At 46.0% G+C, this 15791-nt stretch overlaps 3 protein-coding genes across 9 annotated transcripts; 2 read left to right on the top strand and 1 right to left on the bottom strand.

Moving 5' to 3' along the window:
- The first annotated feature begins 132 nt into the window (after positions 1-132).
- On the top strand, positions 133-4377 carry tiprl (TIP41, TOR signaling pathway regulator-like (S. cerevisiae)). The gene is made up of 7 exons (XM_085900720.1): positions 133-253; positions 2334-2513; positions 2844-2943; positions 3267-3398; positions 3507-3602; positions 3759-3821; positions 4138-4377. Exons 1-7 carry the CDS (start codon positions 150-152, stop codon positions 4264-4266), a joined length of 804 nt encoding a protein of 267 aa, XP_085756846.1. The 5' UTR covers positions 133-149; the 3' UTR covers positions 4267-4377.
- On the bottom strand, positions 4145-6131 carry oxsm (3-oxoacyl-ACP synthase, mitochondrial). Its single transcript, XM_085900719.1, has 2 exons — positions 5078-6131; positions 4145-4854 (listed from the first exon to the last, which is right to left on the bottom strand). Exons 1-2 carry the CDS (start codon positions 6055-6057, stop codon positions 4452-4454), a joined length of 1383 nt encoding a protein of 460 aa, XP_085756845.1. The 5' UTR covers positions 6058-6131; the 3' UTR covers positions 4145-4451.
- Positions 6132-10730: 4599 nt separating this feature from the next.
- Positions 10731-15372, top strand: LOC147040580 (uncharacterized). Of its 7 annotated transcripts, none has more exons than XM_085900980.1 (3): positions 10731-11622; positions 14711-14849; positions 15093-15372. In XM_085900980.1, the coding sequence occupies exons 2-3, from the start codon at positions 14816-14818 to the stop codon at positions 15347-15349; spliced, it is 291 nt and encodes a 96-aa protein (XP_085757106.1). In that variant the 5' UTR covers positions 10731-11622; positions 14711-14815; the 3' UTR covers positions 15350-15372. The 7 variants fall into 7 exon arrangements, 3 of the variants coding, with proteins under 3 accessions (XP_085757106.1, XP_085757107.1, XP_085757105.1); XM_085900981.1 differs by lacking the exon at positions 10731-11622 and adding an exon at positions 12694-13627; XR_015062951.1 differs by lacking the exon at positions 10731-11622 and adding an exon at positions 14923-14982 and having other exon boundaries at positions 14455-14849.
- The last annotated feature ends 419 nt before the right edge of the window (positions 15373-15791 follow it).

Below are 15791 nucleotides of genomic sequence, written 5' to 3'. Positions count from 1 at the left end.
GTTCGAGTCGATGGCTGATTCCGATGGATTGTTTTGTTCTCATCCTTCTAAGTGTAAAAAAATAAACTCAAATCCTTAAGCGATGCTTAGAACCGGTTAATGTGGCCTTCCCATCTTTTCTTGCAGCGGATGCTGGCCTTCGAGCTAACATGATTTCCCATGGTTTTAAGAGCAGCAAAAAGGACTTTACCTTTGGCCCTTGGAAAGTGACAACTGCCAAAAACCATATCATGAAATCCAAAGACATTGAAAGGTGAGAAGTAATCTTTATTTTGACCCAACTCTTATTTACTGTGTCATTTAACTCCGATGTAGACTATAACAAAACTCCCTTGACTTACTCTATGCCAGGCATGTCCAAAGTCCGGCCCGCGGGCCAATTGCGGCCCGTGGTCAAATTTCATCAGGCCCGCAGCCTCTGTGATAAAATCTTTAGTATGTGGCCCGCCGCCATTGTTGACCAGCGCTTTAATACACATGTACCAAAGCTATTTTATATTTATGCCGCAGAAATGTAATCTCGCGCGACCCGGCGTGATTTCACAGCGAGAACATGACTCCAGCTGTCCTGCTATGCGGAGCATGCGCAAGTCAAATGCGGAAATAAACCCGTTGTTAAAAGGGTACGCGTGAACCCTGTGTGAAATGTTCATGAGGCGAAAATAATTTTAAACTCATGTAAATTTAAGGTATTTCATACAGTTTGTCCAATGTTATCGTATTTTATGTATTACTTATAACTCCTGTTTAAAATGTTCATAAGGCGAAAATAATTTTAAACTCATGTAAATTTAAGGTATTTCATACAGTTTGTTCAATGTTATCGGACTCTTCAGATATGAATGAAAGGCAGAATTTGTGTTTTTAGAGTTGTTCACATCTGCCTGAGTGGCTTATATTTGGTTATTTTGTCATTTAAAAAATAAAGACAATTGGGAGAATGAAATTTGTTTCATAACAGTGTTTATTTGGATGAAATTGTAGTTAAAAAAATGTCCGAAAAAACTACTGGCCCCCGGGCCCCTTCACTTTATCAAATCTGGCCCTCCTTGCAAAAAGTTTGGACACCCCTGCTCTATGCATTCAAAGCAATCCTGCTCAATATAAACGGCCTTCCTATCCTTGGCAAAGAATGAATTTAACTACATTCTTATCATGTTCTGGAAAAACAAGCCAAAACACAGCAAGTCCTTCTAAAACATGAACACTAAGATGGTACTAACCTAAAACAAATGGAAGGTAAGAATCTAAAACATTTGAATATATAACATCTGAATCATTTTGCAACCCTCTTGGTGTTGAAATCATTTATGTAAGCTAGATTTTAAAATGTCGAATTTTATTTGCGCTGTTGAGTGTTTAGCGAGACACATGATTTTGGCTTACAAAGCCCCTTGGTTTATACAGTCTTTCTGTTTGACACTTTTTCCACATTTAGTGGCCGGCCGGGTCTTCAATTGTGTGTGTGTGTGTGTGTGTGTGTGTGTGTGTGTGTGTGTGTGTGTGTGTGTGTGTGTGTGTGTGTGTGTGTGTGTGTGTGTGTGTGTGTGTGTGTGTGTGTGTGTGTGTGTGTGTGTGTGTGTGTGTGTGTGTGTGTGTGTGTGTGTGTGTGTGTGTGTGTGTGTGTGTGTGTGTGTGTGTGTGTGTGTGTGTGTGTGTGTGTGTGTGTGTGTGTGTGTGTGTGTGTGTGTGTGTGTGTGTGTGTGTGTGTGTGTGTGTGTGTGTGTGTGTGTGTGTGTGTGTGTGTGTGTGTGTGTGTGTGTGTGTGTGTGTGTGTGTGTGTGTGTGTGTGTGTGTGTGTGTGTGTGTGTGTGTGTGTGTGTGTGTGTGTGTGTGTGTGTGTGTGTGTGTGTGTGTGTGTGTGTGAAAAAACAAAACAAATAAGACATCTTTTTACAGGCAGCAGGATGAAACTTTTAGGTTTGCCATAGAGGTTTGTATTCTGACGTTTGTACATTTTTTAAGAAAAGTTTTTTTCTTAAACTTTTTAAGAAAAGTTTTTTTTTCGCGTGCGCGCGTGTGCGTGCGTGTGCGTGTGTGAGATTCCGCGCCTTCAGCCTTTGCTCTGATCAAAGTCGTGACATTCACACCAGATAAGAAGAAATGAGGCCTCGTTGGCTCTGCCAATGGCATTTTTTTCCCCCTGCTTTCCGTCCACTTGCGTGGACGGCGTGCGTGCGTGCGTGCGTGTGTGTGCGTGCGTGAGAGAGTGTGCGTGCGTGAGAGTGTGCGTGCGTGAGAGAGTGTGCGTGTGTGAGAGAGTGTGCGTGCGTGAGAGAGTGTGCGTGCGTGAGAGACACGCTTCAGGACAATGTGTCTGTTTTTCTTTACAGATTAGCACAGGAGTTGAGCTTGCCCGCACTTCCAGAAATGTTATTCGGTGACAACATCCTGCGCATCCAACACAGCGGTGGCTTTGGAATTGAATTCAACGCCATAGACGCCTTGAAGAGAATCAACAACTCTGACGACGCTGTACAAGTGGCTTGTGCTCGACAATGGCAGGAGAGCAGGCAAGATGATGACAACTTTGTACTTCAAATTGCCAAATAAGTGTGAATGGATAGGTTTGAAAAGTTGTTTGTCTATATTGGCCCTGAAATGGGTTGGTTCACTCTACAAAATGACGGAGGTAGTAACACGCTACCTCCACAATTTCTTGTAATGAAACAAATATTGCCTATAGTTGTATAGAGAGGGGGAGAGAAGGAAACAAGCATGCGTGTTTGACTACTTCTGAAAGTGTGTTTCTTGCCATTGAAACCCAAAGCAAAACTTGTTGAACAAAAACACGACAGGCAACCAAGAAAGAATGGAGTAAAATAGCTTTGGTTTACTTCCAGACTTGCTTCTGAACACGCTCAAGAGGTGGTGAGACCATATGACTGGACATTCACCACAGATTACCAAGGCACCCTAATAGGAGAAGAAAGGCAGTTAGAGGTGGGTCTCTGGAACACAACAAAGCACCTCCTCTCAAAACGTGATATCTCCAAATAATACAAAACCTACAAAGATCTAAGCAGAAGACTAATTGTGAACCCAAAAGCGCACCCAGGTAAGTAAGTCATCCTTACACAAGGTACATTGTTAACCCGTGAAACCTTGGTCAGGAAGAGGGAAAATGTCAACGAAAACATGATTGTCTTTGAGTTTAACCGTCTTAAGTGGAGTTTGGCTGAGGTCAGTCACTACATCACTTTTTGACAGGATGTCTATATGTTGTATTCAGACTACTTGTGTGTGTTTCTCACACTAATTTCAAGGTGACTGAGACCACAGAAAGAATCAACTTGGAGAAGCTGAGGGCCCGTGAACAGATTGTCTTCTTTGACGAGGTCCTACTGTTTGAGGATGAGCTGCACGATCACGGGGTCTCAACGATAAGTGTTAAAATTGTTAGTGCGGTCTTGATACTTGCTCTTCTACCACCATATCCGCCAGGCTTTTGGGTGCATTCATGATGTGTATTTTCTGAAATTGCCACCGCCATTGTGTGTACGCAGAGGGTGATGCCCACCAGTTTCTTCACATTGCTGCGTTTTTTCCTGCGAGTGGACGGTGTGCTGATAAGACTAAATGACACGCGGCTGTACCATGAGGTCAATTTACAAGGAATACGGCTGAGCAAGTATTCGGCGTATACTCGCTTCTTTTTCAGTCGCTATTGCAAGCCTATCCCAGTTGTCTTATTCTGTTGTTTTTCTTTTCTATTATTATGATTACTATTATTATTGAAAGGTTTCTTTTGCTTCCAGGCTGGACAGAAGTACATGTTACGAGAGTTCTGCACAAGGGAAAGTAACATAGCAGAATTAAAGGTAAGCTTTGTACAGTAATGTTCTTATGAAATGAAGGGAAAGTAACCTATCAGAATTAAAGGTAAGCTTTGTATGGTAATGTTACACGTTCCACTTCAGACTTGAGCAGATTACGTGTGGCCCGTGGACCACATCTCTCCCCTCCAGTCTCTTGAAGTACAATTGAAATCCCAAAATAACGGTGCTTTAATTGTAATGTTTGATGGTTTTGACACTTGTGCTGCACCTTTGGGGTCCTGACTGTTACTCATGCCTATGCATCAAACAGTGTAAAACCATGGTAAGTTTAGAACAGATTTTCCTTTCTGCCTTTCAGAGTGTTCCTACCTCGCTCTACACTGATCCCAATGAAATTGCTCAACATTTAACCTTCAAGCTAAGACAATGTGAGAAGTTGATACTTCCTGAGCAGGAGCATGACGCCATTAATGAAGACCTTAAATGACCACTTTATTCCTCTGTGTTTACTTAAGTAACAGGATGAACTATCTATCAAGTAGAATTGGTAACAAATGACTTATTCAAACAATAAATAGTAGTTACCATTGTCTATAAAGTTTGTCTGTGTAAATGGGTGACCAGTATTTGTATTTCTGCACATTTATTGAGGCTTGAAATGTCTAAACATGTTTAGATGTTGGCAAGACACAGCGTGGCATTGGTTCCTCCAAAGCCAAAGGAGTTTGAAAGGGCCACTCTTCTGCCCAAAGTCTGCCATGGTTGCGCCACGCATGGAACGTAATTGAGGTTAAATTCTGGTTGGGTGCGGTCTAGATTGAGGGTCGGGGGCAAGACGCCATGGTAGCAAGCCAGAGCGGTGATTGCCGTCTCCAAAGCTCCCGCAGCACCAAGCAGATGTCCGGTGGCTCCTTTGATGGAGGACACGGCCAAAGGTCCTGCACTTTGATGAAAGAGCCTCTGGATCGCAGCATTTTCCGCTGCATCGCCCAAAACTGTGGAGGTGGCGTGGGCATTCACGTAAGACACGTCTTCTGGAGAGATGCCAGCATCTTTGATGGCAGCCGACATGCATCTGTGAAGTTATCCTGCAGTTACAATCGGGCCTTTTCTTTCTGAATTAAAACCATGAACAAAGTCAAACATTGAATGACTCTATTATGAAATGAATTGATCTATGAGAAGCCCGACGAGGACCACCGCGAGGCAACAGCCTTCTAGTCGCTGGCCACCACTATCGGGAAAATAATTATTAAAAAAAAAATACATTATATATATGTATATGAACTTCTGCTTACCTAAATGCCCCGTCGCCATCTGCAGCAGGTGTAGTAATGTGGCTGGCATCTCCCGACAGTCCGTATCCTAGCACCTCTGCATACATTCTGGCTCCACGCTTCATTGCATGCTCCAGTTCTTCCAGCAGGAGCACAGCTGATCCCTCACCCATCACAAAGCCATCTCTCTCTGGATGAAAGGGTCTTGAAGCTAGTTGAGGACACTCATTCCACTTGGTGGCAAGAGCACGGGCTCTTGCAAAGCCAGCTATTGACAGAGGTCCCACACAGGATTCTGTCCCACCCGTAACCATAGCAACTGCATCGCCGTGGGCAATAAACCTTGCGGCATCCCCAATGGCGTGTGCGCCGGTGGTGCACGCTGTGGACACAGCGTGGTTAGGACCCTTAAGATTGTGCTTGATACTGATATGGCCAGCAGCCATGTTAACAAGAATACGAGGCACAAAGAAAGGACTCATTTTCTTGTAGCCCTTTTGGTGGAAAGCAGCAGAGGTGGACACTATTTCATCCAGCGACACCATGCCCATGCCAACATTGACACCAGTAGCGAGTTGATCCTCTGTGGTTTTGGGGTACCATCCAGAGTCCTCCAGGGCAAGCTGAGCAGCTCCAAGTGCCATCACAGTGGCTGGCGACATGCTATGGAGCTCTCCACGAGATGCAAACATTTGCTCATTAAACTGACCTTCTGCATTTCCTCGGGGTACCAACGCTGCCACTCTGCAGGGAATTGTTTGGTATTCCTCCGAGCAAAGAGCCACAATTCCACTCTGGCCCTGTATAATGTTGTCCCAGGGTAAAGCCGTCCCTGTGCCCAGAGGACACACTATACCGATGCCAGTAATAACAACCCTTCTCCCTCTTCCAGGGCTGTACCACCTGAAAGACTGCGTGCTTGGGCAAGTGGAGGGATTTCTTTCAAATAGGATCCTTCCACTCTGTCTTTGTTTAGCCCAATACGTTCGGGACAAAAACATTATACTGGCGTCTTCCTGTATTTCGTAAATGCACACTAGCTGACAAAGTAAGAAAGTTGTGCTGAAAGCTGAGTTTTATAACTCTATAACTCAGGACAACCACATCTGCTTGCTTGCTTGCTTGCTTGCTGGATGGCGTGTCCAAATTCACAGGCTGCGTCTGTCCTAACGCCAGTTCGAAGGCTTGGTCCAGCCGTGGCGAATATGGTCAGGTAGGGCCGAATAGCTGGCTGGGCAGCGCAATATGGCGGCGGCGTGACGTCGTTTTCGACGCGACCAGAACGCACCGCACCGCCGGTGTCTTCAGCTGTGTCCAAATTCACAAGTTAGCTAGCTGTGTGCAAATGTACACTCTCCTTCCCTCGCTGCGTCGTCCAAGGGCAGTTCGAAGGCTGGGTCCTTCGCAGCCCGCCTCTATAAGCCGCGGCAAGTCAAGACAGGCGGACTATAGCGGTTTGTAGGTTGCGTCCTTGAAATCACGCTGTGGCGACTTCATAGCGTCATTTCCGGCCCGACAAGGCCGCAGAGCCGGTGTGCAAATTCACGCAGCCTTTGACAACCAGCTCTCGAATCTGACCTGGTTTCTATGGTGACGGGCCGTGAGTTCAAGCTATGAAAAAGTGCCGTGGGGGGAAATTGCCATGAAGTCACTCTGGAAATGACGTCATGTAGCCTGAACCCTGCCCCAAAAACGGCCATCTGAGGACGTAGCCAACCAATTTAGACACAACTTTGTCATGTATACTTGGCAGAAACCTTACACCTCTAAAATCATAATCTTTCAGGAGAACTTCACACTTAAATAAGCTAGGAACTGATGGTTCTGTCATTAGAACTGACTTGTTCTGACAAGACAGTTTCCTCGTTAGAACGAGCAAGTAGAATGAGAACGTTTGAATGAGGTAGTTAAATTTATGCGCAAGTCAACCCCCAAAACAGATTGATTGTTTTGTAACTCGTGCGCCATTATGTATGTAAGCTTACTGGATAATACAGCTCTTTTGGCCCGACCAAACTAACTAAAAGACTCGTTTGGTCGAAATAATGAAAAATAGTGCGAATATTGGCTATTAAGCTATATACAGACAGACAAGGGGGAAAAGAAAAAGTGCTGAGACGGGACCCGAACCCGCGACATCTTGCTTAAGAGGTGGACATGCTGACCAGTGCGCCGTTATGTCAACGCATAACAACTAAGTCTACTAAACAAAACACTGATTGGCACCACAGTCACAGGGGGGGGGACGTCGAATTCGGCGTCTGCTGCCAGCCACAAATGCCCGAATTTCGACGATTTTTCCTGGTCAACGGCTGTAAATGATTGCGTTGTTTAAAAAAGAACTTTATTGAACTCTAATTTACCCTTTTAGATAATATTACGACTCAGTCATGTGCCGAGGAAATGACGTCAATAGGCGGAACTCCCGCCAAGATTCAAATCCGTGGATTCAAACACGACGATTATCAACAGAAATATCTTTATTTTCTGCTTGCAACTGGAACGTCTAGAGCATACACGGTAAATACAACTCATTGTATTTAAAGAGATTTACTTTTGTGTAGTTTGACTAAAGTTGTCGATGTAGCTAGCGTTCACTTATTGCTATAGCAATAGCAATGTGTAGCTGTGTAGCTGACCCTAGCTGAAACGTAGTTGTATCTGTGAATGTTGGTTGAGGCTAAATGCTAATCTTTTATTTCATTCGTTTAGATTCCACGGTGTTTGTTGACTGTGTTTTCCACTGTAAGAAGAATAAAAATACAAATCAGTTGGAGGCTCGCATCATTCACCAGCAGCTACAATGGTTGGACGTTGGCGAAGACGTCTCAAGTGAGTACCCCTTTCTTCCTCTATTTATGTTAAACACCTATTAAAACTTCCACTGGCTGCAGACAGCCGTGTTTGATCCACCAACAGTACGGAATACATGTTATTTAGTGATAAATCTTTGTCATATAGGAATAATTGATTCTGATTCAACAAATACCATGTGAATCAATAATAAATAATCACTGTCGAATAACTTTGCTGTTTAATCCTCTTATAAATACCCAAATCATGTCCAACAGTAATTGATTTAACACATAACCATAACTAAATTGAGTGTGGGCACTCTCAAATTAACATATGCGATTATACTGCCTAATCTGTCACCGAGTATATTGTTGCAAAGTAATATAAGAAAAGATCCAAAGTTGTAATTCAGAATAGTTTTCAAAAGGCCATTAGAATTCTAAACAAATCTGATTACCTTGAATATAATAAGCTATTTCTTAAATCACAAATTCTTAAATTCAAAGATTTGGTAGATTATCAGACTGCTCAAATGATGCTCAAAGTGAAGCAGAACTGTTTACCTAGAAATATTCAAAAGCGTATTCAAAGTATGTGTAATTCAGAACAGATGTCATGTTAGTCCACTCAGTCTTATGACCAACTTCTATCAATTCAACTAAGTGTTTAATATGTCCTATCAGGTCTCGAGTCAAGTTTTGACATCATCATGTGGTGAAATTTGGAATTGCAGAACATCCAATTTTGCCAGGAACACAAATTGATTAAATAAACTAAATAAGTCTTAGGTGTCCCCATTTAATAAAAATCAATAAGTCTGTGCTGTAGATTTTGTGTCTATACCTAGTATTTATACAAAATCATAATTTAAATAACTTAATTCATTCATTCACTTTGGAAATTTGGAATGGCAGCAAATCCAAATTTGCCTGAGAACAAAAATAGATGAAATAAATTAAATAAGTCTTACTTGTTCCCATTAAATAAATTAAGTAAGTCTTCTTCCCATTCCTTTTCAAACAAGTAAAGCCTGCCCATTTTGTGCCGTAGTTTTTGTGTCTATACCTAGTATTTATACAAAATCATAATTTAAATGCTTCATTCCTTCATTCACTTTGGAAATTTGGAATGGCAGCTAATCCAAATTTGCCCGAGAACAAAAATAGATGAAATAAATGAAACAAGTCTTACTTGTTCCCATTAAATAAATTAAGTCAGTCTTCTTCCCATTCCTTTTCAAACAAGGTCTCATGTTACTCCACTCGCTCTTATTAACAACTTCTATCAATTTAACTAAGTGTTTAATACGTTCTATTAAGCCGTATGCTAACATTTGGCACCATCCTTTGGTTAAATCAGGATTTAGAGCAAATCCAAATTTTCCTGGGAATTAAAATAGATTAAATAAATTAAATAAATCCTCTTCCCACTCCTTTTCAAATAAGTAAACTCTGCCCATTTTGTGCTGTAGGATTTCTGTATATACCTAGTATTTATCCAAAATCATAATTTAAACGACTTCAATCATTTATTCATTCAATAGATCTAAAGTTGTGTTAGGTGTAATTCAGAATAGGTCTCATGTCAAAATAGATTAAATCAAATAAATAAGTCTTCTTCCCATTACTTTTCCAACAAGTAAAGTCCGCCCATTTTGTGTCGTAGATTTTGTGTTTATACCTAGTATTTATCCAAAATCATAATTTAAATGACTTTATTCATTTATTCAAAAGATCCAAAGTTGTGTTAGGTGCAATTCAGAACAGGTCTCATGTCAAAATACATTAAATGAAGTAAACAAGTCTTCTTCCCACTCCCTTTCAAACAAGTAAACTGCCCATTTTGTGTCGTAGATTTTCTGTTGATACCTACTATTTATACAAAATCATAATTAAAACGACTTAATTAACGAATTAATTTATTTAAAATAAAGTTTAATATGTCCTATTAAGTATCATGTGGTTGTACACTGTTTGTACTCTGTGTCTTCTCTGTATCCATAGCAGCCTAGTGATCCTGGAAGAGGGACCCTCCCATCTGTGGTCTCTTCTCAAGGTTTCTCATTTCCCCTCGTCGGAGTTTTTCCTTGCCCTCATGGGGGTTTAAGATCAGGGGATGGCTGAGAATATTTGTCATTTTCACATGTCCTGAGTGTTGTTAGTCACCTAAATGTTGAACAGAGACTGTGATGTACCGAAGTTGTTGTTGCGTGGGTTGTTGTTGGCGTGGGTTGTTGGGGTGGTGGTTGTTGGGATTAGGGTTGTTTTTTGGGTTGTGGTTGGGGGGTTGATGTTATTGTGGTTGGTGTTGGGGAGGGTTGATGTTATTGGGGTTGTTTTTGGGGCTGTAGAGGGGGGGGTGTTGTTGGGGGGTTGTTGGTTGTTGTTGGGGGGGTTGCTTTTGGTGTTATTGGAGGGGTTGATGTTGGGGTTGTTGTTATTGTTGTTTGGGTTAGGGTTGTTGTTGGGGTTGTTGTTGTAGTTTGGGTTAGGGTTGTTGGGGTTGTTGTTGGGGGTTTTGTTGTTGGGTTTGGGGTTGTTGTTGTTGTTGGGGGGTTTATGTTATTGGGGCTGTGGTTGTTGTTGTCAGGGGGTTGATGTTGTGGTTGTTGTTGGGGGGGGAATGATGTTGGAGTTGTTGTTGGGGGGTTGATGTTGTTGGGGTTGTTGGGTTTGGGGTTGTTGTTGGGACTTGATGTTGGGGTTGTTGGGGGGTTGATGTTATTGGGGTTGTGGTTATTGTTGTCGGGGGGGTTGATGTTGTTGGGGTTGTTGTTGGGCGGGAATGATGTTGGAGTTGTTGTTGGGGTTGTTGTTGTTGGGGGGTGATGTTGTTGGGGTTGTTGTCTGTGGCTTGTGCAGCTTTAGGCCTCTCGGACCACTGTCTAGTTCATCTGGTCCCGGCCTACAGGTAGAAACTAAAATCTTCTAAGCCTGTAGTGAGGACTGTGAGGAAGTGGACAGTGGAGTCAAGGCAGGACCTTCAAGCCTGCTTTGACTGCACGGATTGGGGAGTTTTCAAAGCTGCAACTTCAGACCTGCATGAACTCACTGTCACATCATACATCTGTTTTTGCGAGGATCTGTGTGTGCAGATTAAGACCTTCTGCACGTACAACAACGACAAACCTTGGGTTACACCGAACCTCTGGAGGCTGCGCAAAGCCAATTAGGAGGTCTACAAGAGCGGTACCGGGACCTGTTCAAGCAGACCAGAAACACTGAACCGAGAGGTCAGGAAAGCCAGGAGGTGTTACGGGGAGAGCCTGGAGAGACACCTCTCTGCCAATCCTGATCCCTCAACAGTGTGGAAAGGTTTGCAGAGCATCACGCGCTTCAAGAAACGAACACCCCGTCCTGTGGAGAGCCCAAGGCTTGCTAACCAGTTGAACAGGTTCTACTGCAGGTTTGATCGGTCCTCCCACACAACTTGACCTCCTGCAGCACAATCTACATGCTCCCTTCCCCTCACAACTGCTCTGTCCACACCCCCGTCCACACCTCCGTCACCTACTCTCTCTCTCTCTCTTGCAGAGACCGTGCCCACACTCCAGATCCGTGAGGAGGAAGTGCGCCAGGTGTTCCGGAGACAAAAGATCAGGAAGGCGCCGGGCCCAGATGGCGTGTCACCCTCCTGCTTGAAAGCCTGTGCTGAGAAGCTGGCACCCACCTTTGCACGGATCTTCAACCGCTCCCTGGAGCTATGTAAGATGCCCTCGTGCTTCAAGAGCTCCATCATCGTACCGGTGGCCAAGAAGCCCGCCATCACAGGTTTGAATGACTACAGACCTGTCGCTCTGACATCTTTGGTCATGAAATCTTTTGGGAGGTTGTTGTTGGGGGGGTTGTTGTTGTTGTTGGGGTGGTTGATGTTGTTGGGGTTGTTGTTTTTGGGGTTGTTGTTGTTGGGGGGGTTGTTGTTGTTGAGGGGGTTGTTGCGGTTAGGGTTGTTGCTGCAGTTGTTGTTGGGGGGTTGATGTTATTGGGGTTGCAGGGGGGGGTTGTTGGGGGCGTTGGGGTTGTTGTTGGGGGGTTGGGGTGGATGTTGTTGTTGTTGTTGGGGGGTTGGGGTTGTTGTTGTTGGGGTTGTTGTTGTTGGGGGGGTTGGGATTGTTGTTGTTGTTGGGGGGTTGGGGTGGTTGTTGTTGTTGTTGGGGTTGTCGTTGTTGGGGTTGTTGTTGTTGGGGGGGTTGGGGTTGTTGTTGTGGGGGTTGGGGTTGTTGGTGTTGGGGAGGGTTGATGTTATTGGGGTTGTTTTTGGGGCTGTCGGGGGATTGTTGGTTGTTGTTGGGGGGTTGTTGGTTGTTGTTGGGGGGGTTGTTGGGGTTGGTGTTGTTGGGGGGGTTGTTGGGGTTGGGGTTCTTGGGGGGGTTGGGGTTCTTGGGTTTGTTGTTGGGGGGGTTGCTTTTGGTGTTATTGGAGGGGTTTATGTTGGGGTTGTTATTGTTAATTGGGTTAGGGTTGTTGTTGGGGTTGTTGTTGTAGTTGTTTGGGTTAGGGTTGTTGTTGGGGTTGTTGGGTTTTTTGTTGTTGGGTTTGGGGTTGTTGTTGTTGTTGGGGGGTTTATGTTATTGGGGCTGTGGTTGTTGTTGTCGGGGGGTTGATGTTGTGGTTGTTGTTGGGGGGGATGATGTTGGAGTTGTTGTTGGGGGGTTGATGTTGGGGTTGTTGGGTTTGGGGTTGTTGGGTTTGGGGTTGTTGTTGGGACTTGATGTTGGGGTTGTTGGGGGGTTGATGTTATTGGGGTTGTGGTTATTGTTTTCGGGGGGGTTGATGTTGTTGGGGTTGTTGTTGGGCGGGAATGATGTTGGAGTTGTTGTTGGGGTTGTTGTTGTTGGGGGGGTGATGTTGTTGGGGTTGTTGTCTGTGGGTTGTGCAGCTTTAGGCCTCTCGGACCACTGTCTAGTTCATCTGGTCCCGGCCTACAGGTAGAAACTAAAAACTTCTAAGCCTGTAGTGAGGACTGTGAGGAAGTGGACAGTGGAGTCAAGGCAGGACCTTCAAGCCTGCTTTGACTGCACGGATTGGGGATTTTTCAAAGCTGCAACTTCAGACCTGCATGAACTCACTGTCACATCATACATCTGTTTTTGCGAGGATCTGTGTGTGCAGATTAAGACCTTCTGCACGTACAACAACGACAAACCTTGGGTTACACCGAACCTCTGGAGGCTGCGCAAAGCCAATTAGGAGGCCTACAAGAGCGGTACCGGGACCTGTTCAAGCAGACCAGCAACACTGAACCGAGAGGTCAGGAAAGCCAGGAGGTGTTACGGGGAGAGCCTGGAGAGACACCTCTCTGCCAATCCTGATCCCTCAACAGTGTGGAAAGGTTTGCAGAGAATCACGCGCTTCAAGAAACGAACACCCCGTCCTGTGGAGAGCCCAAGGCTTGCTAACCAGTTGAACAGGTTCTACTGCAGGTTTGATCGGTCCTCCCACACAACTTGACCTCCTGCAGCACAATCTACATGCTCCCTTCCCCTCACAACTGCTCTGTCCACACCTCCGTCACCTACTCTCTCTCTCTCTCTTGCAGAGACCGTGCCCACACTCCAGATCCGTGAGGAGGAAGTGCGCCAGGTGTTCCGGAGACAAAAGATCAGGAAGGCGCCGGGCCCAGACGGCGTGTCACCCTCCTGCTTGAAAGCCTGTGCTGAGAAGCTGGCACCCACCTTTGCACGGATCTTCAACCGCTCCCTGGAGCTATGTGAGATGCCCTCGTGCTTCAAGAGCTCCATCATCGTACCCGTGGCCAAGAAGCCCGCCGTCACAGGTTTGAATGACTACAGACCTGTCGCTCTGACATCTGTGGTCATGAAATCTTTCGGGAGGTTGTTGTTGGGGGGGTTGTTGTTGTTGGGGTGGTTGATGTTGTTGGGGTTGTTGTTTTTGGGGTTGTTGTTTGGGGGGTTGATGTTGTTGCGGGGGTTGTTGTTGCGGGGTTGTTGTTGGGGTGGTGGTGGTTGTTGTTGCAGGGGTTGTTGTTGGGGTGGTGGTTGTTGGGGTTAGGGTTGTTGCTGCAGTTGTTGTTGGGGGGGGTTGATGTTATTGGGGTTGTTTTTGGGGTTGCTGGGGGGGTTGTTGGGGGCGTTGGGGTTGTTGTTGGGGGGGTTGGGGTTGTTGTTGGGGTTGTTGTTGGGGGGGTTGGGGTTGTTGTTGTTGTTGTTGTGGGGGTTGGGGTTGTTGTTGTGGGGGTTGGGGTTGTTGTTGTGGGGGTTGGGGGTTGGGGTTGTTGTTGTGGGGGTTGGGGTTGTTGTTGTGGGGGTTGGGGTTGTTGTTGTGGGGGTTGGGGTTGTTGTTGTTGTGGGGGTTGGGGTTGTTGTTGTTGTTGTTGGGGGGATGTTGGGGTCGTTTGGGGGGTTGTCGTTGGGTTTGGGGTTGTTGGTTTTGTTGTTGATGTTGTTGGGGGGTTGATGTTGTTGGGGTTGTTTTTGGGGGGAATGTTGGGGTTGTTGTTAGGGGGTTGTTGTTGGGGGGGTGGTTGTTGTTGGGGTTGATGTTGGGGGGGTGGTTGTTGTTGGGGGGGTGGTTGTTGTTGGGGGAATGATGTTGGGGTTGTTGTGGTGGTTGTTGTTGGGGGGGGTTGATGTTGGGGTTGTTGTCTGTTGCTCGTGCAGCTTTAGGCCTGTCGGACCACTGTCTAGTTCATCTGGTCCTGGCCTACAGGTAGAAATTAAAAACGTCTGAGCCTGTAGTGAGGACTGTGAGGAAGTGGACAATGGAGTCAAGGCTGGACCTTCAAGCCTGCTTTGACTGCACCGATTGGGGAGTTTTCAAAGCTGCAACTTCAGACCTGCATGAACTCACTGACACTGCCACATCATACATCTGTTTATGTGAGGATCTGTGTGTGCAGACTAAGACCTTCTGCACGTACAAAAACGACAAATCTTGGTTTACACCGAACCTCTGGAGGCTGCGGAAAGCCACGGAGGAGGCCTACAAGGGCGGCGACCGGGACATGTTCAAGCAGACCAGAGACACTGAACTGAGAGGTGAGGAAAACCAGGAGGTGTTACGGGGAGAGCCTGGAGAGACACCTCTCTGCCAATCCTGATTCCTCAACAGTGTGGAAAGGTTTGCAGAGCATCACACTAACCAGCTGAACAGGTTCTACTGATACTGCAGGTTTGATCGGTCATCCCACACAACTTGACCTCCTGCAGCACAATCTACATATTCCCTTCCCCTCACAACCGCTCTGTCCACACCTCCATCACCTACTCTCTCTCTTGCAGAGGCCGTGCCCGCACTCCAGATCTGTGAGGAGGAAGTGCGCCAGATGTTCCGGAGACGAAAGATCAGGAAGGCACCGGGCCCAGACGGCGTGTCACCCTCCTGCTTGAAAGCCTGTGCTGAGCAGCTGGCACCCACCTGTTTACGGATCTTCAACCGCTCCCTGGAGCTGTGTGAGGTGGCCTCGTGCTTCAAGAGCTCCACCATCGTTCCAGTGGCCAAGAATGCCATTACAGGATTGAATGACCTGTCACTCTGACATCTGTGGTCATGAAATCTTTCGAGGGGTTGTTGTTGGGGGGGGGGGGGGGTTGTTGTTGTTGTTGTTGTGGTGGTTATTGGGGTTGTTGTTGGGGGGGTTGTGGTTGGGGTTGTCGTTGGGGGGTTGTTGGGCGGGGTTGTTGTTGGGGTGGTTGATGTTGTTGGGGTGGTTGCGGAGGTTGTGGTGGTTGTTGTTGGGGGGGGTTGTTGTTGGGGTTGTTGGGGATTGTTGTTTGTTATTGGGGGGTTGTTTGGGTTGGGGTTGTTGTTTGGGTGGTTGGGATTGTTGTTCTTGGGGGGGGATGTTGTTGGGGTTGGTGGGGTTGTTGGGGGGTTAGGGTTGTTGGGGGGTGGTTGTTGGGGTTGGGGTTGTTGGGGGGGTTGATTGAATTGGGGTTGTTTTCGGGGGGGTTGTTGTTGTTGGGGTTGTTCGGGGGGTT

Source organism: Syngnathus leptorhynchus, chromosome 20 (assembly GCF_054491065.1).
Source record: "Syngnathus leptorhynchus isolate UIUO chromosome 20, UIUO_Slep, whole genome shotgun sequence".
NCBI classification, from domain to species: domain Eukaryota; kingdom Metazoa; phylum Chordata; class Actinopteri; order Syngnathiformes; family Syngnathidae; genus Syngnathus; species Syngnathus leptorhynchus.
Note: the sequence above shows the minus strand (reverse complement) of the source record. Positions and strands in the feature narration are given on the sequence as shown.